This window comes from Anabrus simplex, chromosome 8, assembly GCF_040414725.1.
Source record: "Anabrus simplex isolate iqAnaSimp1 chromosome 8, ASM4041472v1, whole genome shotgun sequence".
Classification (NCBI taxonomy): domain Eukaryota; kingdom Metazoa; phylum Arthropoda; class Insecta; order Orthoptera; family Tettigoniidae; genus Anabrus; species Anabrus simplex.
Genome location: NC_090272.1, coordinates 56,712,104 through 56,738,052, shown reverse-complemented (window position 1 = coordinate 56,738,052; position 25,949 = coordinate 56,712,104). Strand labels below are relative to the sequence as shown.

Here is a 25,949-nt window from a genome sequence, read left to right as displayed (position 1 = left end):
GTGTGCTGTAGACTTTTCTTGTTGTTCTGTGTAGGCCAAGGCTGCTTCGATCGCACGTAGGCCATGTGCATGAGAAATGCATTCAGCAACTTTATCACTTTCATCATGGTCTTTTGTATGTAAAACTTCAACAGTGGCATGGTCTGTTAGGTCCTGCTCCTCGTCTCCTTTCATTCAACCTATGATGGCTTATTGGTTCACAGGCTCAATGACAGGAAAGATACTTGTTAGAGCCACAAATATTTTTGGATAATTTGCAAAGCACATTCTTACGAATTTTACCATTAACTTGATTAATTATGTTGACAAAACGAGTGTCTCATTTAACATAGAGCCCCAGATAATCGAGTCTTGGACAAGTGGGTTTTGCTGTACTTCAGTAGGATCATTGTCTGTTTCATCCCTTTACAGGAAAGGAATGTAAATACTTTCCTTTTTTTTGTGACATATTCAGGTGAATAAGCTAACAAGAATGATATATACACGCATGAGGAAACAGAGGGAGAGCAGTGACTTTCAGGTAAGTGTGCATAGCTAGGACACACATAAAAGAAACAATACATGTTCAGAAGTGCAGCTTCCACCAGCAAAAATAGGGAAAGAATGGTAGACCCATTGTTGAAAATTAGATGCTGATACAATGTGAAAGGGCAGTATTGTTGAATCTGATTTTTAATATATAATAATTATGTATATAACTTCTGTCTGTGTAGTTTTCAGGGCTAAATAATTTTATAGAGTTCTTTCTTTTGAATTTTTATGGGTATATTGATTCTAAGGTATTTTTTCAGTTTGGTAGAGAAGTTTTGTATTTGACTCTCTGCAGTTCATTGGCAGATTTTATTACAATAACAAGACCTTGTATGATAATTACACGATTTTCATCCCATTGCCAACTTTTAAAATGTATAAAATAAAAAAGCAAAGTATAAGAACACCAAACATGAATACAAATTATTTTATAACTGCTGGAACCTAAAAAGAATCAGTTGTGGAGTGTGTACATGTTAAATAGGAGGAAGAACTGCAACTCACCTGAAAGTTGCTCCTGTGTCTCAGGATCCAGAACCTGTTCAAGACCACCAAGTACCTGTCTTCATTGAGGATCCTTCGACATTTCACAAAGAGCAATGGGATCTCACAACATATCAGGTTAGTATGAAGTATTGTTTCTGTAGTGCTTGTGGGAGAAACCATTGGGTATCACTAGTCAGCACATCTTCCCTTCTCCCTTCCAGCACTTCCTTCCCTCCACTACGATTTATGCACAGTACTGCCTTAAGTTCTGTCAGTAAAATCTGAACACGCTGTAGTATGGTAATTATGAATAAAGAAGCATGGCAACACTGTATGTTGTCCACAAGGTCACCTTCATGACTCCGCCAGTACCCGGCTTGCAATGTGCCAGCAGCAGGTAGCAGTGAAAGATGGAGTGGGGAGTGTATGAAAATCATATCGCTGTATTTCGTTGCAGAAAGCGAGCTAAGGAAGTTTTTTCTGCGCTGAAACATATCGGTATCAATGAACTATTTGTGTTTTCGGACAATAGCATGGTTTAAACAAATGTCAGATCACGCCATCCTAGGTGTGTATACAGAAATGAAGTTGTGAATGCTGTTCATGCAAGGATTCAACGCAATCCTTTGCATAAACAAATAATTTTGTCTCATGAAATGAATATATCTCTATGAAATACATCACGTATTTTGAAGGATGATTTATGTATTGGTGCATATAAAATATACACACGGCATTTACTAACTGACAAACTGAATGTGATATGCCAGTTTCGATCCCAGGCCTTGTTAATGACATATGGGGATAGCCAATATCGGTTCATCGCTGCTGCTTACTGGCCTAGTGGAAGTCCGGACCTCAATTCATTGGATTATTCTCTGTGGCAGAAGCTCAAGGCAATAGCATGTCAAAAACGGCACTACAATGTTGAGATGTTAAAAAATCAATCACGTCAGCTGTCAAATACATTCCACTGGACACGATTCGTGCAGCTATTGATGAGTGGCCTCAGCATCTACACCGCTGTGTTGCCGCACATGGTGATCATTTAGAATAAGAGTAGGCCTATGTTCATTCTGTAGCATTTTTTGTGGTTTCTCAATATATATGTATATTAATGGGTTTGTGTAGTTTTATTTAGTAGTTATATGAATTGAAAGTACTGACAGAACTTATGGCAGTACTATGTACATTTCTCTCTCAGACTTCATACCAGCATGTTGTTGAGTCGTCTTGAAATTACCCTTATCTTTCTATAATCATTATCATCATCATCAGTGTCCCACTTCCAGTCGCTCAGGTGTGGTTAACAAGCCTCCTCCACTCCTTTCTGTCCTTCCACTTTTCCTGGTCCATTATTTCTGCCACATCCAATCCAGCTTCTCTAATGTCCTTCCAAATCTGATCCATCTACATTCTTCTAGGTCTTCCAACTGGTCTCTTTCACTTAACTTCTCTTTCCAATTCCCTTCTTGCTACCCGTTCCTTTCCCATTCTTTTTACATGTCCGAACCATCTCAGTCTTGCTTTCTGTATCTTCTGTATTAACAGTTCTATATTTAGCTCCTCTCTGATTTTAATATTTTGAATTCTGTCACTTCTTGTCTTTTTAACCGATGTTCTTAAAAATTTCATTTCTACTGCTTGGTTCTTACTATCTTGTCTCTTATTAGTTACCAGCCTTTCTAGTCCGTATGCTACAATTGGTATGAAATACGGTATATACACTGTATATTTAGTTCTCTTGGGTACTTTGTTATCCCATAAGAGCTCTCTGACTTGATGATAAAATGTTGTACCTTTACTTAGTCAGTTATTAATTTCAGTGTTGATTTCATTACTTCCATTAATAATTCTACCCAGATATGTAAACTGTTCTGCATTCTCTAACCGTTCTCCATCTCTGTTCACTTGGCTGCCCTTCTTCTCTTTTCCACAGTGCATGACTACAGTTTTCTTTTTACTAATTACCATTCCAAACTCCAGATTTTCATTCCAAATGTCCAGTCTCCTTTGTACTTCCTTTTCTCCCTCCCCAAATCATCACATCATCTGCAAATACCAAAGGATTCACTTCCTCACTACCTATACTTTGTTTTACACGTTTTATGATTTCATCCATCAATATAATAAACAATAATGGCGACAGTGCACTTCCTTGCTTGAGACCTTTTTTTGTATAAAATGTTTCAGTCACCACTCTCCACTTGTACACTGCTTTTACTCTCATGATACAACATTTTTATCTTGTTAATTAATGATTTTGGTACATTCCTTTACAGTAGGCATTCCCATACATGTTTTCTCTTAATTGTATCATAAGCTTTTTCCAAAACAAAAAATACGAGTATGATTTCCTTGTTCCTTTCCAAACTTTTTTCCATTATCGTTCGCACTGTAAATATCAAGTCTATTGTTGATCTATTTGGTCTAAAGCCATATTGTTCTTCTTCTAACTGTGTTTCTCTTATATCCCTCAGTCTTTTGTCTGTGACTTTCTCCATTATTGTTAGCCCATCTGATAACAGGGTTACCTCTATAATTTTCACATTTCTTCCTATTTCCTTTTTTGAACAATGGTACAATGTTTCCTTGTTGCCAATCTTCAGGTTTCCTTTCATCCTTTCATATGGTATTGAAGGTTCGGTATAACCACTGTAGTCCAATGTTTCCTGCTGCCTTAATCATATCAGCATAGAATTCATCTTTTCCACTTGTTTTACCTTTGGTCATTGTTTCAACTGCCCTTTCAAGTTCCAACCATGTTATCGGGTTCTCTTCTTTTTCTCCATCTATTATTTCCATTTTCTTATCTCCTTCTTCCTCCGAGCAGTCATCCTCATTATAAAGTTTTTCAAAATACTTTGCCATCACCTTCTGAAGACCCTTTTTGTCATGTACGTAGGTGGTTTGAAAAGTTTTCGGAATGTACTAGAATTAAGTATCTTACCTCGGTGGAACTGCTTTTATTTTTCAACATAGTCTCCCTGTAGACTAATGCATTTGGTCCAGCGATCTTCCAATGCCTTGATCCCATCTCGAAAATGAGATTTCTCCAGTCTGCAAAATACCTCTCCAATTCGGCTGTCAGTTCTTCCCTTGTAGAAAATCTCCGTCCACCGAGGAAAATTTTCAGCTTGGGGAATAGATGAAAGTCTGATGGTGCCAAATAAGGTGGATGTGGCAACAATTCATACCTCAGTTCATGAAGTTTTGCCATGGCAATAACACTTGTGTGCGGCGGAGCGTTGTCCTGATGAAAGATGACCTTTTTCCTTGCCAAACCAGGCCTTGTTTCGCGTATCTTTTCCTGTAGTTGGTCTAGGAGGTTTGCATAGTATTGCCCTGTAATTGTTTGGCCAGTAGGAAGATAATCTATCAGCAGAATGCCTTTTGCATCCCAGAAAACTGAGGCCATGACCTTTCCGGCCGAACGCACTGCCTTTGCTCTTTTTGGTGGTGGTGAATCAGCATGTTTCCACTGCTTTGACTGCTGTTTAGTCTCTGGGGTATAGTAGTGGACCCAAGTTTCATCTGTAGTCACAAACTGGCGCAAAAAATCTTGTTGGTTGCACTGAAAATGGGCCAGAATTTGTTCGGACATTTCCAATCTGGTGCGTTTATTGTCCAATGTCCAGAGCATGTCCATCTTGCAGATAATTTTTTCATACCCAATTCTTCGGTTAAAATATAATATACCCAGTCAGAAGACATCCCTACAGCTTCAGCAATCTCCCGCACTTTCAGTCGACGATCCTCCATGACCATTTTATGCACTTTTGCGATAAATTCTGGGGTCGTAACACTTTTTGGCCGTCCACTACGCGGATCATCATCCAAGCTCTCCCGACCAAATTTAAACTTGCTGGTCCACTTGGCAACAGTTGAAAATGAAGGAGCAGAGTCCCCCAGTGTGTTCTGAAAGTCGACATGAATTTCCTTTGCTTTCATACCTTTCTTTACGAAGTATTTAATCACTGTTCGAATCTCAGTTTTTCCATTGTCACAAATCACTGCGCGGGAACAACAACAAAGAGTCATCATTACCACATTCCTGCAGCTAGAACACTGACACGCCACGTGTTCACTCACAAAGGATGTGTGATTATTGCGTGGGAACCTCGTTGCTCTGGCACTGACATCTAGCGGTGATTCCAAGAACTTTTCAAACCGTCCTCGTACTATGGATCCATCTTCCCTCTCTAATGCACTGATTTTATTCTTGATTTATTCTTTTCGATTTTATTACTCTGCATAATTGTTTCCGATTTCCTCGACTATCTTGCTCAATTTTGTTGGTAAACTCTCCCCAACATTTCTCCTTTTCTTCCTTGATACTCTTCTTTAGTTGTAGTTTCAATCTTTTGTATTCCACATGTAACCTTTCTATCTTATTCTCATCCCTCTGATACGTTTTCTGCTTTTCCTTATCCATTTCTTTCTTCACCTTGTTCCTTTCTCTTATTTCTTTTTTTAAATTTTGTCTGTCCAGCACTGTGTCTCCCTTCCCTTAATCTTTGCTTTTGTTGTCCCGCATACCTCAATTGCTGCTCCCACAAATGTCTGTCTTAAATTGTCCCACTCTTCTTCTTCACTTCGTATTTCCGTGTTAGGCAACTTCCTTTTTATACAATCTTGGAATGCCATTCTTTTATCCTCTTCCTCCAATTCCCAAATCTTGATCTTTGGTTTCTTCTTCAATACAATTTTAGGGATTTTTACTTGTCTCAATTCCACAATCAAGCTGGCCTCGTGGTGTAGGGGTAGCTTGCCTGCCTCTCGCCCGGAGGCCCTGGATTCGTTTCCCAGTCAGGTCAGGGATTTTTCTCTCAACCTGAGGGCTGGTTCGAAGTCCACTCAGCCCCAACCTTTCTATCTTATTCTCATCCCTCTGATACGTTTTCTGCTTTTCCTTATCCATTTCTTTCTTCACCTTGTTCCTTTCTCTTATTTCTTTTTTTAAATTTTGTCTGTCCAGCACTGTGTCTCCCTTCCCTTAATCTTTGCTTTTGTTGTCCCGCATACCTCAATTGCTGCTCCCACAAATGTCTGTCTTAAATTGTCCCACTCTTCTTCTTCACTTCGTATTTCCGTGTTAGGCAACTTCCTTTTTATACAATCTTGGAATGCCATTCTTTTATCCTCTTCCTCCAATTCCCAAATCTTGATCTTTGGTTTCTTCTTCAATACAATTTTAGGGATTTTTACTTGTCTCAATTCCACAATCAAGCTGGCCTCGTGGTGTAGGGGTAGCTTGCCTGCCTCTCGCCCGGAGGCCCTGGATTCGTTTCCCAGTCAGGTCAGGGATTTTTCTCTCAACCTGAGGGCTGGTTCGAAGTCCACTCAGCCTACGTGATTAGAATTGAGGAGCTATCTCACGGTGAGATGGCGGCCCCAGTCTCGAAAGCCCAGAATAACGACCGAGAGGATGCGACGTGCTGACCACACAGCCCCTTGTAATCTGCAGGCCTTCAGGCTGAGCAGCGGTTGCTGGGCAGGCCAAAGCCCTTTCAAGGGCATAAGTGCCATGGGGTATAATTCCACAATCAATAATCTGTGATCACCTTCCATACCCTCCCTTTTTATTTCATTATTGATGTTCAAATGGCATCTATGGTCTCGATCAAAGTTTTGTCGGGGAAGGCGTTTACAAGGACAGGCTAATGAAATAGAATATATTTGAAAACCGTGGAAGAACAGTATAAATTCAATAATAATGTTATAGAATATACCTGTGAAGCAACAGATGTATCACAGTAGTTATTGAAGACGTAATTCAAGAGGGCAAACAGTCCCTTGCTAAGTGCCAGTTATCATTCTCTTCTCCAATGGGTAAGAAAATAAAACACCGCAAGCAAACTGAAGTTGATTAATTTACAAAATTTATAACTGCTGGGATTTTTAGTCTGCCAAAACTAATTTTGAATAAATGCATTTATACTCTACCTTAAAAAAAAAAAAATTAAGTTTATAAATTGATTTATTCAAAATTAGTTTTTACAGACTGAAGAACTTAGCAGTTATAAACTGAGTTGAAACCAAAAAGAGATCACTTCAGTCAAACATCAGAAAAATTAATTTACGAAACATGCAATCCACAGAAAAATTCACAAATTGGCACAGGCCAAAGCAAAGTGTAGCTTCCACCGAAGTCCCAGTCTCATCCATGGCTGTGACAATATGGAAGCTGCTGGGGTATGGGTGGTGCTGAGTAATGACATTTGGAGCACAACTAATGTCTGAGTGTTATGAAAGGTGTTGCTCATAGGATCAGTCGTGCTGCAGTAGCACCTTCTGGTCCAGTGAGGAAAGCAGTGGCAAACTACCTCACTCCTCATCTTGCCTAGTACGCCTCATTTTGGTGCTGCCATTGGTTTTTGCAGTTTCCCTATAACTGCATAGCCTTTGGTGGTGCTGTTTGAGGATCCAACCAGCCTATGGGCTGATGACCTAACAGACAGATACTGTTAAGAAGTAAATTTCTAACTTAGGAAATTTATGCAAAGCTTTAAAGGTATTTTAGAGCTGGCTTAGAATGTTTATGAATTTTGCTGAAATTATTAGGATTTAAGTGGAAAAAATGCCAGTTCCATTGTAAAGTACTAGTAGAAAACCCCAATATCATAGAGAGGTGTGCGCACAATACTTACATCTATTTGTCAGTACAGGCAAGAGAACAGACCGATTGTGTATGCTAGCCTGCACTCAGTCTCCTCTTACTGGCGGTCTCAGTGTTGCTCATGTTAAGAACTAATATTTGGTTTCATGATCCACCCAATCAATATACTTTATAAGTGAGAATATGCTTAATCTTAAAATATTTTATGCATATAAAACATGTACCAAAGTAAAGTGTAAAGTGAAGTGTATTGATTGGATAGATGTACCAAAGTAAAGTGTAAAGTGAAGTGTATTGATTGGATAGATCATTAAACCAAATATTAGTTCGTAATTAAGCTGTATCAATACAATCAATCAATCAATACTGATCTGCATTTAGGGCAGTCGCCCAGGTGGCAGATTCCCTATTTGTTGCTTTCCTAGCCTTTTCCTAAATGATTTCAAAGAAATTGGAAATTTATTGAACATCTCCCTTGGTAAGTTATTCCAATCCCTAACTCCCCTTCCTATAAATGAATATTTGCGCCAGTTTGTCCTCTTGAATTCCAACTTTATCTTCACATTGTGAGCTTTCCTACTTTTATAAACGCCATTCAAACTTATTCATCTACTAATGTCATTCCATGCCATCTCTCCGCTGACAGCTTGGAACATACCACTTAGTCAAACAGCTCTTCTTCTTTCTTTCAATTCTTCCCAACCCAAACACTGCACCATTTTTGTAACGCTACTCTTTTGTCGGAAATCACCCAGAACAAATCGAGCTGCTTTTCTTTGGATTTTTTCCAGTTCTTGAATCAGGTAATCCTGGTGAGGGTCCCATTCACTGGAACCATACTCTAGTTGGGGTCTTACCAGAGACTTATATGCACTCTCCTTTACATCCTTACTACAACCCCTGAACACCCTCATAACCATGTGCAGAGATCTGTACCCTTTATTTACAATCCCATTTATGTGATTACCCCAATGAAGATCTTTCCTTATATTAACACCTAGATACTTACAATGATCCCCAAAAGGAACTTTCACCCCATCAATGCAGTAATTAAAACTGAGAGGACTTTTCCTATTTGTGAAACTCACAACCTGACTTTTAACCCCGTTTATCAACATACCATTGCCTACTGTCCATCTCACAACATTTTCGAGGTCACGTTGCAGTTGCTCACAATCTTGTAACTTATTTATCACTCTATAGAGAATAACATCATCCGCAAAAAGCCTTACCTCTGATTCCACTCCTTTACTCATTTCATTTATATATATAAGAAAACATAAAGGTCCGATAATACTGCCTTGAGGAATTCCCCTCAGACGTATATAATGAAATTTGTAAGTTGTTCATGTTATCAATTAATCATTATTCATGCTGACAGAAAATTCATTTTCGTGGAAAACACTTTATTGATTTATTATTTGAAGCAGAAGAGTGGTGATTATCACAATGTCATGAATTATGGTCACTTTTCAAAGTGGACTGAGTGAAAAATTATTGCCTAATCTTCCATATAATAGTGCCGTTGGTCGTGATAATGTACACTCCCATAATAGTCATAGAAACAAGAAGCTACAGTGTCATCTCTCAACTGTTCAATTGTTGAGTGGGTATTTCAGAATAAACAACTAGAAACAGAGATAGAAGGGGAGAGTAGAGTAGAGAAAATGTGAGCTGAATAAAATGAAGAAAACAGAAATGTTTCAAGTTATTTGGAGTACTGGAGTAGAGAAAAGCTACTGCATTGATGATAAGTTTTCCTCTTCAGAACACACCATAGTAGGGTATATTTGCTCCTATACCACGACGATTTGAAGCTCGCAGAATTAGTGAGGACAGACATCAAAGGAAGGGTGCGAGAAGACATAGCCTATTGGTTTCTGACTCATTGGATGCAAAAAAAATATTGTTGGAAAAAAAGCTATTTAATGTTTAGTTTTGGCCTTTTATCTTTCCTTTCTGTTGCTCCCTCTATCCATATTGACTTGTAATTATGTTTAAATTTATTATTTCCACATGTAATATTTGGAGGGCAGAAACTAAAGAAAATAGACTTCTTCTTCTCCTTCTTCTTCTTCTTCTTCTTCTTCTTCTTCTTGGCCTCTCTCCCAATTACCTGGGGTATGGTTCTGCCCAGTTTTATAGCCGGGTGAGTGTTAAGACACTAGAGGAATTAACTGTAGGCAGTTAAAATTCCCTGTTTCAGCCAGGAATCTGGAACCTGGGGCTATCTGAAGTGAAGGCCACTAAACTGACCATTCAGACAAGGGGCTAGACTATAGTAGAGAGTTTCTATTTTCTTTCCTAGCTTCCTGTCTCAAATGTGTATTACCAGTAGTTTTATGTGGCTATTTCAGATGTTCTTTGTGCTTTCTTATATGTTATCTTTTACAGATTCTACCCTACATTGATGGCTTCAACCATGTTGCTAGAATTGCAGCAGAAGCTGATGTGGAGAATAACCTTGTGAAAGCCTGCATTCAGAACTTGGTGTGAGTTTGTTTTTTCAGCCCAGCAGTTAAATTTTATGTATAGTGTGAGAATTTTTTTAAATATCAAGGAAGTAATATTGTTTTTAAATTATTAAATCCTTATCATTTTGCTGGAAATACAAAGGATATCTCTCTGAATAATGTGTAGAATGTGCATTATTGACCAAGAAACATGTGTAATTTATTATTCAGTGTAAGCACTAATCAAACTAACATACTTTTCTTACCATTGTAAAATTCCTTTGTGTGCTGTATTTTGCAGTTTTTGGAATCCAGTGCCTATAGTTTACTAATAAAAAGTATCCATTTTATTAACCATTCCTAAAATGAGCATGAACCTTGGTCTGGGAAATTTTTTTGGGCTATCTAATATGAAGGATGATTTTAAATTACTTTCAGTGTGTCAAATTGAAGACTGAAGTTCTTTCTTTCCATTTCATATTAGATGTGTGATATTGTTGGAGGCTATGACAGATGTGCTTCACTATAAGCTCCTATTTACATGTTTATGTTGGAGCTCTGAATTTGATTTAGTTTCTTTATGTTTGATTGTAATATTGATATCCAATTTGTGAGTGCGATTGTTATCCTCTGGGCCTTTTTAGGACTACTGTGTCTGTAATTGATACGATATTTTAATCTTCTTCCATAGCCTCTATTGCTTCTAAATTAACATTCATACATATATAACTAGATTTCACCATTTTGTCATGCGTACAACTTTTATTGTGTTTGTCCTTGCATCACTGATTGAGTGTTGTTCAAATATATTACTTCCAAATAGGTGACTGGTGTTTTAGTAAGGTTGTTTTCTTCTTACATGTGCTTTACTTGTCAAGAGAATTACACTAAACACCAACTAGATACCTGCACCGCTGGTTTTAGTTCCTCCTTTTCCCACAGGTGTGTTAATGTTCCATTATCCTTGAGACACAATCAGTCATTGCATCATGTCCTGTGTCAGTTTGTGCTCAATTCATCAGAGGCACACATACCCTGTAATCTCTTGTGATATACTGTCGACTATACTTCAACTACTTCAGTTCACAGAATAAGCAAGAGCGACTGTTATAAGATCGTAGTTTAACAGATGCAAGGACTGAGTGTCTTCTGGTGTAGGCCAACAGCCTCTTTGGAGGGTGGACGAGCAGATAGGTGAATTGGCACTCTGTTGCCCTTGGGGTAAGAAATTGCCCCTAAAGGTAGAATAACCATACATATGATCAACAGCATTAGAATGCAGAAGACGGGAAACCATTGCATTAAAAACTCTTGAAGTATCCATATTATGTTCATATGGCTTCAATGACCAATATAAAATTCAGTTCTGTAGTAATTCTTCCAATCGGATCTCTTGGGGCAATGGAACAGAAGAAATTTACACTGTTGAAGAAAATAGGTTTCTGGAACGTGCAGACAATGGGCCAGCCAGGAAAACTAGAGAGTTTAAAGCAAGAATTGCAAAGGATGGCTGTAGAAATTATGGGTAACTGTGAAATGAGATGGCTGCGGCACGGTCAGTGCATATCTGGTGGTTATACATGTTATTATTAAGGTTGTGATAATAACAGGAATGAATTCAGAGTGGGGGGTGGTAGTTCCTAACAGCATTGCAAGAGAAATACTGTACATTACTTTATGCCAGTTAGTGAACAAATGATGCTTTTGGATATTCAAGCAGCATCTGTTAATCTGACCTTGTTACAGAAATATGCTCCCATAGCGAATAAAAAAAAAGGAACCAAATCAACTTCATCTTGGTCAATAAGATATTTCACAATAGCTTCTTTTCCGTTAAAACACGTCCTGGTGCTGATATTGGATCTGATTATGTGCCGGTTGTTGCTGCACAACAAAATTAAAAAGCATCGACAAGAAAGTTGAGACTCATTTACTGAAATCAGAATCAAAGTTACAAAGATCTTAATATCAAGTTAGTTCATAGTAGTAAAGCCAAATTCCTCTGAAATATAAACAGTTGTAAGAAAGCTAGGAAATATACTAAAAATGTTGCACAAAGACAACTCACATCTGACTCTAATAATAAGAAAAATAAATGGATGACTGATGAAATTCTCCAACTGATAGAAAAGAGGCTAGAGCTTAAGAATATTAGCTAAACTAGTTAAAAAACCAGCCAGGCTGAGTGGCTCAGATGGTTGAGACACTGGCTTTCTGACCCCAACTTGGCAGGTTTGATCCTGGCTCAGTCCAGTGGTATTTGAAGGTCCTCAAATACGTCAGCCTCATGTCAGTAGATTTACTGGCACGTAAAACAACTCCTGCCAGACTAAATTCCGGCACCTCGGCGTCTCCGAAGACCATAAAAGTAGTTAGTGGGACATAAAGCAAGTAACATTACTAATTAACATTAGTTAAAAAACCATCGATAAGGATATAAGAGGAAAATTTAAGAGTTGAGCGAAGACGGGTTGAAATTGAAATGTGAATAGAGAGAGGTTCTACAGAAAAACATGATACGAAGGTCGATCAAATATAAATGGGATTTTTGTTCCTAAACATCAACAGTTGGTAGGACTGGCCCCGTGCTTTTGCTATGTTTAGGCGGGACTGTTAGGAGTGGGGTGAGCGTGCTGTTATATATTTCCCGCCATTTCGTCAGTAACGCTCATGATGTTGGAGCAACAGGTGCACCCCTCCACTGTGCAATGCATAATTATAAAATTTCATGCTCGTGAAGGAGTTACAGCTGCGGAATCTTTCCAGAGATTGACTGCACAGTTCGGCGATCAAACATTGTCAAGGACATGTGTGTTTGCCTGGCGTAAAACGTTCAAGGAAGGACGAGAACGTGTGGAAAATCAGCAACACGATCACCGTCCTCGGATCAGCATTGCAGACGAAAACATTCATGCGGTTAAAGACATTACTGACAACGATCTATGCACAGGATTGACACACAATCAGTGCTGCTTACTACTGCGGGCTGTTGAACAAGGCGAGGGTTGCATATTGCCGCAAAAGACGAGACCAACCGATTCGACAGGTCCTCCTCCACGACAATGTGCGGCACCATACTGCAGCTCTAACTACAGGAAATCCACTGGACTACATTTGATCGTCGTCCTCACAGCCCAGACTTATTGCCCTGCGATTTCCATTTGTTCAGACCACTTAAAGAAGCTCTAGGAGGGCAACGATTTGAAGATGACGAGAGTGTGGAAGACTTCGTGCGCAACTGACTGGTGACACGACCCTGTTCTTTTTACGATGAGGGCATCAAAAAGCTGCCCATACGCTTGGACAAAAGCATTTCCAAAGCAGGAAACTATGTAGAAAAATAAATTGTATTTGCCTTGTGTTTTTCAATAAGTGAATTTAAATAAAAAATAAAATCCTGTTTATGTTTGATCCCCCTCATAGCTTTAATCTTTGTAAAAAGGTTAAGGAGGCTTGTGGAATATATAGACCAGAATGGTGATATTATTGTGGACAAATGGGAGAGGGTTGATGTGTGGAAAAGGTGCATAGAGAATCTTTTTGTAGGCATGTTGTGGTAAATGATATAATTTCTGAATCCAGCCCTCGTATTCTAAAGGAAGACGATATAAGAATAATAAAACTTGCCAAAAATGGAAAGGCACCAGGACCTATGAAGTCCTTGTGGAACATTTGAAGCTGCTGATGACAGAACCATTAGCATCATCACACAACTCTTTAATGATATTTACAGCACAGGAAGAATTTCTGCAGAATGATTACATTCTACCTTCATCACTATTCCTAAGAAGCATACAGCCAAGGCATGTGGGGATGATAGAAAAATATGCCTAATGAGTCACTTGTTAAAAATATTTGTCAAAATTATTCACATCATCGTTGTAAGGAACAATTGTCTCACACCCAGTTTGGCTTTAGAAATGCTCTTGGTATTAGAGAAACTAGTATGTATATACAGATTTCAAAGATGTTGAGATGTAAATTGTGATCTAGTTGCTTGCTCTATAGATATGAGAAGGCCTTTGACACTGTACAACATTCCAAACTGATTTGCATCCTCAAAGAAACTGGAATTGAAGATAGGATATTCATATTGTTAAGAACTTTACTGGAATCAAACAGCTGATAAATAAGAGTTGAAGGAGTTCATTTGGCAAATACTGCCTTCTAGTCTGATGTCCGACAAGGATTTTGTCTCCAGTACTTTTCAATTTCTGTTCAGAGTTTATCTTCAGAGGGGCCTTTATAGTTTTGTACCAGCAAGTTCTTATTAATGTTGAATATCTCAATAATATCAAGAATGCAGATGATACTGTTGTATTTGCTGATTCCTTGTGAGGTCTATAACAGCTTATGGATAACATAAGAAGTTAGTGCACTATATAGTTTAAATATCAGTGTGAAAAGGAAAAGAAAAAAGTATGGTTTAGCAAACAACAGAACATTTCATGAAAATTATTTCTAAATGTTCCAAAAATGGCTTTCACAGCTGCAGATCTTAAAATCTTTGGAATAGAACCAGCTTTTGGGTCGTTAGCTGTGTGCATTTGCAGAGTTTTGCCCAGACGTGCCATTTGGGCCCAAGAATTTCCTGGACAGATACATATTCAGTTGTCAATGATCTGCATTTAGGACTGTTGCCCTGGGGGCAGATTCCCTATCAATTTTACCTAGTCTTTTCTTAAATGATATCAAAGAACTTACATATAAATTAGAAAAGTTTTCCACCTATTCAATATATAGTTATATTTAAAATGCGTGTATTTACATTACATGGGACTAGTTTCAACCCTACTCGGGGTCAACATCAGCCATATTTAAACAATACACAATATTTGATGAAATCCTAAAACATGTTTCTAAGCAGTAAGAAGATTATGAATATATAATTAACACTATGAATTAGGCGAAGTGCTACGGTGCTCAAAATGTTGCAAATGAAAGTGAAATATTAAGAGTGACATAGGTGAGCAATATATAATACAAAGTACACTAAACACGTTAAAAAGTGTGGGTATATAAGTACAAATGAGATGCTCTATGTTGTAGATCAACTTGAGTAAAATTTTAGACACATGGTGTTTCAGATAGAATTCAGTAGGTCCTGGTAATATATTACGGTTGTGGACAGAGTGCTATGGTACTAAGACTGAACAATACAACGTGACACATATAATAAAATTAAACAAGTATGTACAAATGTTTGAGATCCTCTCTAGAAGAATCTGTGAGGAGTTGATTATATACTGTATCAGCTTAAGCAGAAAATTTTATAAATGGTGTATTAGGTAACCCAGCTGTGTTGATATGGCTGCATGGTTGATTGTTGGAACTGTGCGGACTGAATATGAAGTTTTAGAATTCTTCTGGAGTTGTAAGTAGACACTATGCGTTGTGATATTGATGGGTGGAACTCTCAGTTTATAGCGGAACCAATGGGATCTATTAAAATTGAGAAAAGCCAGTAAAAAATGCAAAGTACGCGAAAAGAAGAATAGATGACAACAAAGCGAATGGACACTCACTTGCGGGCGGTGTGTGCAACTTAGCTGGTGGTGGAAGGAGATATATGGGAGGGGAGGAAGGTGAAGGGCAGGCGCATGCAGGTTGGGCAGAGTGGAGGAGGTTTGGGAGGGGATGGAGGGGGGGAATTTAAGGCCACCAGTCACACACTACCAGCTAAGCTGCACACGCCGCCCCGCAAGGTGAGTGTCCATTTGCTTTGTTGTCATCTATTCTTCTTTTTGCGTACTTTGCATTTTTTACTGGCTTTTCTCAATTTTAATAGATCCCATTGGTTCCATTATGAACTGAGAGTTCCACCCATCAATATCACAACGCATAGTGTCTACTTACAACTCCAGAAGATTTCTAAAACTTCATATTCAGTCCACACAGTTCCAACAATCAACCATGCAGCCATATCAACACAGCTGGGTTACCTAATACACCATTTATAAAATTTTCTGCTTAAGCTGATACAGTATATAATCAACTCCTCACAGATTCTTCTAGAGAGGATCTCAAACATTTGTACATACTTGTTTAATTTTATTATATGTGTCACGTTGTATTGTTCAGTCTTAGTACCATAGCACTCTGTCCACAACCGTAATATATTACCAGGACCTACTGAATTCTATCTAAAACACCATGTGTCTAAAATTTTACTCAAGTTGATCTACAACATAGAGCATCTCATTTGTACTTATATACCCACACTTTTTAACGTGTTTAGTGTACTTTGTATTATATATTGCTCACCTATGTCACTCTTAATATTTCACTTTCATTTGCAACATTCTGAGCACCATAGCACTTTGCCTAATTCAACCACACATCATAGAGTTAATTATATATTCATAACGTTCTTACTGCTTAGAAACATGTTTTAGGATTTCATCAAATATTGTGTATTGTTTAAATATGGCTGATGTTGACCCCGAGTAGGGTTGAAACTAGTCCCATGTAATGTAAATACATACATTGTAAATATAAAAATATAAAAATATATTGAATAGGTGGAAAACTTTTCTGTTTGTAATTTATATGTAATCCCAGTTCAATACGGACCAACAACATGAAGTTCATAACCTTGATCAAAGAACTTGGAAATTACAAATCATGAATTATTATGGAGACTCAGGAAGGATATAGGAATTATTAAAACTGTTAAGAAAAGAAAAATTGAATATCTGGGTCACACAGTGAGACTTCCTGAGATGTTTGGTCTCTATTTAATATTTGAAAGGAATGTACCTGGCAGTCACTGATGCAGAAGACCTCAGAGAACCTGCCTAAAAGGTCTGGAGACTTGGTTCAATACTTCATTGACCGATCTTCTTCAAACTACAGTCAATAAAAGCAAAATTGTCATGTGGACTGCTAACATTTGGTAGCGGATTGGCACTCGAAAAAGAAGAAGAAGAATCCTTATAAAATTCAAAACAAAATGCACTATTTCATTTTATTTGATAATATTATATGATCCTGTTGATGGTGATTCAATCATTGGATGGGGCCATTAAGCCTTGAGCAGACCCCTTGGTGTTATTCGACAGGAGATTGCCATGTTGGTTTCACCTTCATTATCATTACTACCACCACCACCACCACACATCCAGGTATGCAGGTTGCCCTTGGGCGTCAGCCAGAAAGACCAACACCAGGCCTCTCAGGAGGCCACATGACTTCACATTACTTTTTTTTAAATGTCTCCCCACCCCCACTTCCATCACACATGGAGAAAAAGAGAGTACTTTCATACATTCACTTCTTCTTCACTTACAGTTTCCAGTCTTCTGGGTCGGGTTGTGAATCAAGGACTTCCACAGTTTTCTTCTTTTCATAGTTCCCTCAGGATGGGAATACCAGGAACTACGTGTCACTTTTGGGGGATGCCCTAACTGTTTCAGAGGCCTAACTTGCTCTTAGTCATTTTATAGGCTATTAGTATGATGGGCTCACCACACCCAAAGGCATTTTATACCTACTGCCAAGAATTTTTCAGGCTGCCCCTAATATGGGGAAGCAGATGCCTTTTGTAGCCAGACACTGCTAGGTGGACTTTCGTGGTATCACCTCCACCAAGGGACCATCAACCCTCCTAAAGAGTCTTACCTGCCCAAAGCCATTGGCCTCTTTAGATTGTACTCGTATTTATTCCCAAGTCCAGGGCTGCCTCTTCCACCATCTCCACCATACCCAACTCCACCTTCTCCATCATAGATGCCGTTGAGGTCTTCACTCGTAACCCTCAGCTGGGACCCTTACCAGATGTTATACACCAGGTCAGTGTGCTCTGTGACTCACATAGGCAGGGCTGCTTCTGAGGAGGGTCCCTACCTGCTATCTGTTCATACATTCACTATCAAATTTTAAAATTATTCTGTGGGTGCCTAGGGCAGTGTGAGAAGCAGTGCTGTATATTATTTAATTCTCATATTTCCAACCATCACCATCATCAATTCTCCTTGTCCACCTGACACCAGGTGAGGGTAAATATTGTTTCTCTATACTTCGTCCTGTCTCTCCACCATTCCTCATCCAACACTGTGTTCCATTCCAGGTTCTGTTTTCCTATGCTGTTCTTCACAGAGCCCATCCATCATTATATTGGTCTTCATCGTCCTCTCTTTCCTGTCATCTGTCTTTCCAATGCTTGTCTTGGCAGTCTTTCTTCTTTCATCCACTTGACATTTCCAGACCATGTCAATCTGTTCTGTTGCAATTTTTCATTTAATGTTTTCACATTTAGCACTTTTGGTATGTCTTATTTTCTCACTCTATCCCTCCTTGTCTTCTGTACCATATTCCTCAGGAATTTCATCTCTCTGAGTCATTGTCCAGGTTTCTGCTGCATATGTCATTACAGGTAAGTAATGTCCCTTGTATATTACTTCTGTAGCCTTCATTGGTATATCTTTATCCATATTAATTTCCATACCTGGTGGTAAAAGTATCCTTGTACTTGTATCCTTCTACTAATTTCCATATCCAGTCTTCCATTTTCTGTCAGTTCACTTCCCAAGTATTTGAAGTGTTCTACTATTTCCAGTTCCTTGTCTCCAATTTTGATAGCTCCTTTTCCTTCTTTACTTCCTCTACTCATCAGCATTTATTTCCAATAATGTATAATTACTGTATTCTTCTTGCCTTGAGAGTAACACGTACTTTTTCTTTCTTTTTTTTAGGTACTATGGAGTAGTAACATTGATACCAATCTTCCAATATTCAAATGTTTATGCCGTCACTCCTAAAATCAGGAGTCTGATTACAGACAAAAATCTCCAAGATAGATGCATACAATACGTAGCAAAATCTAGTAAGTTAGATACTGTCATAGATATTTATATACAGCAAGCTCTTTGGATTGCACTGTGATACAACTCTGTGTGCAGAAAAAACAAAGAATGAGAGATCAGCACTTTCTCCCTTGTCAGGACCACATGACCAGAAACTGATGCTTCCTTCTGAGTGTAGTTCAGACAGTGCAGTGCAGTTGAAGGGAGAAGTGTTGGTTATTGATATAGTGAGAATTAGATAGGCACTTACAAGGTCTTGCAGGAAATTTCCTGGTGTCACTGAATCAGTTTTAAGCTTCAAAAAATCAGTGAGGAAAAACAGGTTCATTTGGGAACAGAAAGTATTATAGAGAGAGGTCACTAATTACAGAAGGAAAAATTGACAACACAGAGTTAAGTCTTGTAAAATTCTCATCATAAATCCTGTAAAGAACTGTCTCTGAAAATTAATATTTCTGAAACAGACACCTGGAAAATATCATACGATATGCATGTGCGTTTTATGACATTTTGTAACTGGTTTTCTTGCCTCTTCCTTGTCTAAAAGCTCTAGGGAGATATTTCCTTCATCATCGTTTGGGTCATCAGTCCATAGACTGTTTTGATGCAGCTCTCCATGCCATTCTATCCTATGTTAAGCTTTTCATTTCTACACAACTACTACATTCTACATCCACTCTAATCTGTTTGTCATACCTTAGTCTACCTCCGCTGTTTTTACTGCCTACACTTATGGCGAATATAGAAAAAAATTATTGTAGCAGTTATATTTATTTGCATAATTCTCACCATGGCATAATTTATACAGCCCGTTTTTTTATTCAGAGCGGAGAAAATTTATATAATTTTTGGATATTTGATACACTCATTTTCTTGTACATTGTACCATGCAGTTTTGGGAATGTTGCAAAATGTAGGTCTTTCTGTTTTGAAATCCGATGTTTCCAAATTGTACTGCTCAACTTGTTCATTGTGAGAGTCAGCATTGATCTCATGCAGTAAAACTCTTTGCAGTCTGTCGTACATATTTTACTATATGCAAGTGATTTCACGTTTGTTCTGTGATCTCGAAATTGTTTGTTATAAAATCCACAATGAGCAAGTGTGCAATTAATACTTTTTTGAAAACCTATAACCTGTTATCCAGTCAATGACCAGGTCAGGGTTGGGATGAATAAAGCCCCCAACTTGCGGCGAGGATAGGAATTGTGCCGGCCACCGAGGCATGTCACACTTCTGGGGCAATGATTAATGACTGACAGATGAAATGAAATGATAGTGGAGAGTGTTGCTGGAATGAAAGATGACAGGGAAAACCAGAGTACCCAGAGAAAAACCTGTCCCGCCTCCACTTTGTCCAGCACAAATCTCACATGGAATGACCGGGATTTGAACCACTGTATCCAGCAGTGAGAGGCCGGCACCCTGCCGCCTGAGCCACAGAGGCTCTTGTACAATTAATACAGCATTGTATAAACTCCAGTGCAGTAATTGATTATGCTGAGATTCACGGCAATAGCACAGCAGGCCGTGCTTTCGGTGTCCAAGTGCAGTGTGCGGTACAAGCAGAAACAAAACAAAGAAGTGTTTCAAGCTACTAGCAAGTGTCATAAAGTGTTTCATGGCCTGAAAACTGGTAAGTTTCTGCATGTAGAAAAGGAACTTATGGAATACATGATATCGCCACGTTGTGATGGTTATGCCACTTCTTATGACAAGATTTATTTGGGGATTATTGAAAACAATTTCAAGAAAACAGGAATCTTGAACACATTAGATGGGAGGGAAGATAATTTGCTCTGGAAAGATACAAGTGGTAATGGCAGCAGTAGTAACAAAGAATGGAATACAAAGGAAAATATTTTCTTCTTCTTCTTCTTCTTCTTCTTCTTCTTCTTGCTGATGTGCCATTGTATACAAATGTGATTGGTACTTGAGTTAATTTGTGTTTACACGGAGTGGCCAAAAGTCACAGGAAGGGGTGTCCCATTAGAAAATGTGCCTTGCATGACCCCTGAGCGTTGTGGCTAGCTGTGGCATAGCTTAGCAGTCTGTCACAGATACCAGTGTTGTGAAGATGGCAATGCATCGTAACTGACTTTGAACATGGGATGATCATCAGCGCACGGTGCATGGGTCATAGCATTGTGGAGATTACTCGTGAATTTGGGTTTCTGAGGTGAAAAGTGTCGAGGGTGGATCTCCATTATTGCAGAGAGAATGTTACCACCCACATAATTGCTAGTTGCTTTTCGTTACACCGACATAGATAGGTTTATGGTAACAAGGGATAGGAAAGGGCAAGGAGCGGGAAGGAAGCGAACATGGCCTTAATTGACATACAGCCCCACCATTTGCTTGGTGTGAAAATGGGAAATCACAGGAAACCATCTGCAGGGCTGCCAACAGGAGAGTTTGAACACACTATCTCCCGAATGCAAGCTGAAAGTTATGTGATGCAAACAACACAGCCATTCACTTGGAGCTTCAGATGTTGTTATTAGTTTGCAACAGGAAGAATAGGCTACTTCAAACCTGTGTGTTCAGCGTGCTAGATGTAAGCTTATGCGATAACTTTATGCCAAACTAGCTGATGTACCCGTACTTCGCTACGGAATTCTACATTGTATACAGAATTCTAGGTTAGTTAGTGTACACGTTGTGAGCAAGATTGTATTAAATTGCGTAGCACTCAACGTTACGCTAGAAACGTAACGGGGAAGTCACCAAACGTCTTTCCTCATATGAAGACTGGGTTGGGGAATTTTCATTGTAATGGTAGGCCCTCTTGCCCACCGTCAGTCACAATCAGGTTGGGGAGTTTTCATTATAATGGCAGGCACTTACTCTCCATCTGCCTTTTTACATCCTCAGAAAGACTGTCTTAGTAGTTTTCCCAACTGAAATGAACATAAGTCATTACAATGGCGTCAGTAGGAATGATGCGATTAAAAGCAATGCTTTCATATGAAATACTCGATCAAATAAAAAAACACACATTTTCTCACTTTTAACGAACAGTACTACGCTGCCGATTTAACAGTGCAAAGTTCCAGAGCTGGAATGACCAAGCCGCAGACAGCCGTGATCCGCGGACACTCTTCGTCTTATTTCGGCCGGGTGGGGTATCGAATAGTGGAGACGCCCAGGGCAAAAACTATGCCCTTTTACTAATCTGTTTCCTAGGAGTACCCAACGAGTCTGAAAATCTCAGTTCACTACACAGGCGCGGAAAAATCTATCTGACTTGGAGGCAAATTTTTCCTCCAAGCCAGAGGAGAAACCCCCTCTTCACTGCTAATTTGGAATAAAATGAATTTAGAATTCAATAAAAGTGAAGAGGAAGAAGCTTTTCTTAAGAAATGGCTCTTTTCAGGCTTGAATTTTGAGTTATTGAGTGAACTGTGGCGCTATAATTTGGAACAGGCCTAAAATGTAATTCTAGAACAGGTCATACTACTACTCTTACTACTACTACTACTACTACTACTACTAAGTGAGCCTCTGGCGTAAGTGTGTACACTGCTCATTCAAAACAGCGCGTCAGAGTAGGGATCGAATAGCTGGAACCGTATGATGAATCAGTCTGTTACGTATCGGCAGTATCAAAAAATGTAGGAACCAGAGGAATTGCATGCTAGAGAAGAACGTTTTTTTAACTCCCCAGCTATTTTCCGCCAGTATTCAGTCAGGCTGTTATACTCGGTATGCAGCAATAATCCCATCTATCGGAGTTGAGCGGCAACATAAGAGACAAAGAACATCACAACAAACAGTGGTCAATGGTCAATGTTATGAGTAGAGCCCGGATTTCCATGCAAATGCATGTTTTTAAATAAGCTAGCTACACTTCTCAGTCTTTGCAAATATTCGTTTTATGGCTTAACGATTCCAAATAACCGTTCTTTTTTCGTGCATGTTTGCATGTTTTGGCCTTTTTAGAGGAAAAGTCATGCATAATGCATATTTTGAAGATTTTGGATATAATAGCAAATATTTGGACGTTTATATTGCATAGTATGACATTTCTTCTGACTTTGGCGCATATATAATGTTAAGTTGCATGATAATGCCTTTCATGAATGTTGGTTTGCAGAATTTGGGACCATTTTTCTACATTATACAGTATGTCTATTACTGAGAGACGGGGAGAATGTATTCCTGGCATCCTATCTGACAACCAAAGTCAGTACATATGACAGAGGTCCTATAATCCAATTACCAAAGCACTTTCTTATCTGTTGCTTGAGTAAACATTGACGTAAGTCGGAAGTTCCCACGTCGATCTTTGTACTTCTTAGGAATAAAGGTGTCCCTGTTATACACTGCTATAAATTGAACCTTAAATTTTGCATGACTCATTGACGGCTCATGTGTTGTATCTCTTGTATCACACATCTATGACTCCGCGTCACGGTACTTAGGTAGCAGCTCACAAACCTTGATTTTGCACTGAACCCTCTTCTGTTGTGATCATGGAATATCCTACCCGGAACTCTTACCCCTCACACGTCTTCGTTATCGCAGCAGGCAATCGTTACCAGTTATTGAGGACATTCAAAAGTATCTGCAATCATCGCACGGATAAGTAGCTGCGAACAAAGTGATCCGTACAAATCCTGACTTTGAATTCGTCAAGCTTGTATAAGACAGATTGTGGTAAAAATGCAAAATATGTACAATGTGACCACAGTTTGTCCCTAATGTTTTCATTTAAGTGTGCACCTGTCACTTCTGCTGACGTAGAAAGATCATTTTCTGTGTTTAAGAATATGCTGACAGATAAAGGATGAGCTTAAATTAAGACCATTGGCAGAAATTATGGTAGTTGTACAAAGTTTCAAGAGAAACTGAATTTTGATAGTGCATATTTTCCGGTTTATTGTGCATGTTTTGCTATATTATAGTGCATTAATGCATGCATATTTTGAGATTTGATAGTGCATGGAAATCCGGGCTCTAGTTATGAGCTTTCAGTATTGTAGGCCTTCACGTTTAGTTTTCTTCCAACTTTGAAATACCACTCTTATCATAGCCGATACGGTAAAACTGAATAAAACATAAATGGTCGGAAATTGTATTCTCTATAACTTTTGTTATGTAGTACTTTTCGATAGGACTAATAACATACTGTAGGTATTTAAAAATTAAATTTTAGGCGGCCTTCCATAAACTACAATTTCATTCCGGGTGAATAAATTTTTTTATAACTTAGACTGTAGTTTCTTATTCCCCGACTTTATATACCGACTTTCATTAAATTCTGTTAACCCATTTTCTCGTCGTGGCTCGGCGTTGATATGGACTTGGCAACAAAAATACAAATTCATGAATATCTGTGTTATCAAAGCCGGTACGGTAACAATGTATGACAAATGATCGAAAATGTAATTCTATATAACTTCCGTTATGTAGTATTTATCGATAGGACCACTAATAATATAAATATTTGAGAATTAAATTTTAGGCCTTCCCCTAAACTACCATTTCACTCATCGTGAGTAAAATGATTTATAGCCTAGATTGTAGTGGCTCATCCTCCCTACTTCACATACCGATTTTCATTAAATTCTCTTCAGCCGTTTTCTTGTGATGCATGTGCATACATACAGACAGACAGAAATTACGGAAAAGTAAAAAGTGCATTTCCTTGTGGACATGACCGATACAGATATACCATTCTTTTCAAATTCTGAGCAATGTACAGACAAAATTCTTATTTTATATATATAGATGACAATCAGTTTGCGTTTTTTCTCAGTGGCCAAAAAGGTGTGTTAATTACACGAATAAATATGAGTGAGTTGCTGAATGTTTGTGTCATTAAGCTGTGAGCTTGCATTTGGGAGATAGTGGGTTTGAGCCCCGCTGTTGGCAGCCCTGAAGGTGATTTTCCGTTATTTCCTATTTTTATATTAGGCAAATGTTTTGGTGTCCTATCGTATCATTGCCATGGATTCTGAGTGAGTGTAACAAAACAAATAGAAAAATTTTTTGCCTGTCTGGCACACAGTTTTTCTATAGTTCTGTTTTTATGAGTTTCGACTTGACAGTTAGCCGGAAGTCAGACGGTGGTGCCAAATTGCTACGAATACAAACAGCTGATTGACGATACACAACACGAACAGAAATGTAAATACTGGAATATAAGTCCATAATCAGTTATTCTTTGTAACAACATACACGATTCACAAGATGAGCAATAATACACAACACATATAGCATAAGGCTACAAGATAAAATATGTCAATGCTCGAACAGATAAAACGTGAGAAAAATTAAATTTCTACTCACCATGTAGAAGATCTCGCGTTGCTGTTAGATTCAGTTTCCCGTAACGAAGGAAATAATCCTTCAAAGCGAATATACCACTCATTTCTGAGTCACTATCGGCATTTTCATCGTCTGTTGAGGTTTCACTCTCGCTTGACCCTAAAGAGATAATCAAGTTTTCAATATAATCGTCTGTGAGACTTTCTTTCTTCCAAGCTTTAATTATCTCGGATTTTGTGTGTCTCACAACGTTGCTCCAGTCCTCCGCACTTATACGGCCTACGGCTTCGAAAATAAGTCTTTCAACTTCCGAAACTGTGAAGAGTCGATTATCCTCAGCTACATAATCCTTCACTTGGGCCCAAATCAGTTCTATGGCGTTAAAATGGCAATGGTATAGTGGAAGGTGAACTACTTTATGCCCGTTCCTTCTGGCTATTTCATCCACTACATAAACTGGGCACTGGGGCTTGTTTTGTTTCAAGAGATGCATAAGATCCCCTTCCCCATGTCATCGCGAACCGAAATATTGTGCTCCTTCAACCACTTAATCAACTCATTCTTTCTAACTGCCATTGTTGGTGCTTTGTCAAGAATGACTCCCTAACATTACAAACAATTTCCCGGGTCTGGCTCCTTAGTGGAGTACCTCGTCCGAAGGGCTTTCTTCTCTTGGGAGCTTCATCCTTAGACGTAGGCGTCAACGTGACAGAATATCAAATTCACACACGGGCCTAAAATTAACCTACTATATAACTACCGAACGAAATATTAAACTAAGCT

General features: G+C 38.6%; 1 protein-coding gene across 2 annotated transcripts in view; it reads left to right on the top strand.

The window, feature by feature from the left end:
• LOC136879120 (GATOR1 complex protein NPRL2) overlaps window positions 1-25,949 on the top strand; it is an 81,337-nt gene that overhangs the window by 26,451 nt on the left and 28,937 nt on the right. The window contains exons 4-6 of one of the 2 annotated variants that reach the window (XM_067152867.2): window positions 1,060-1,152; window positions 10,031-10,128; window positions 18,783-18,913. In XM_067152867.2, coding sequence (XP_067008968.1) covers window positions 1,060-1,152; window positions 10,031-10,128; window positions 18,783-18,913 — 322 coding nt within the window. Of the gene's footprint in view, window positions 1-1,015; window positions 1,153-10,030; window positions 10,129-18,782; window positions 18,914-25,949 lie in introns of both variants that reach the window. The other variant, XM_067152866.2, reaches the window with a different exon arrangement.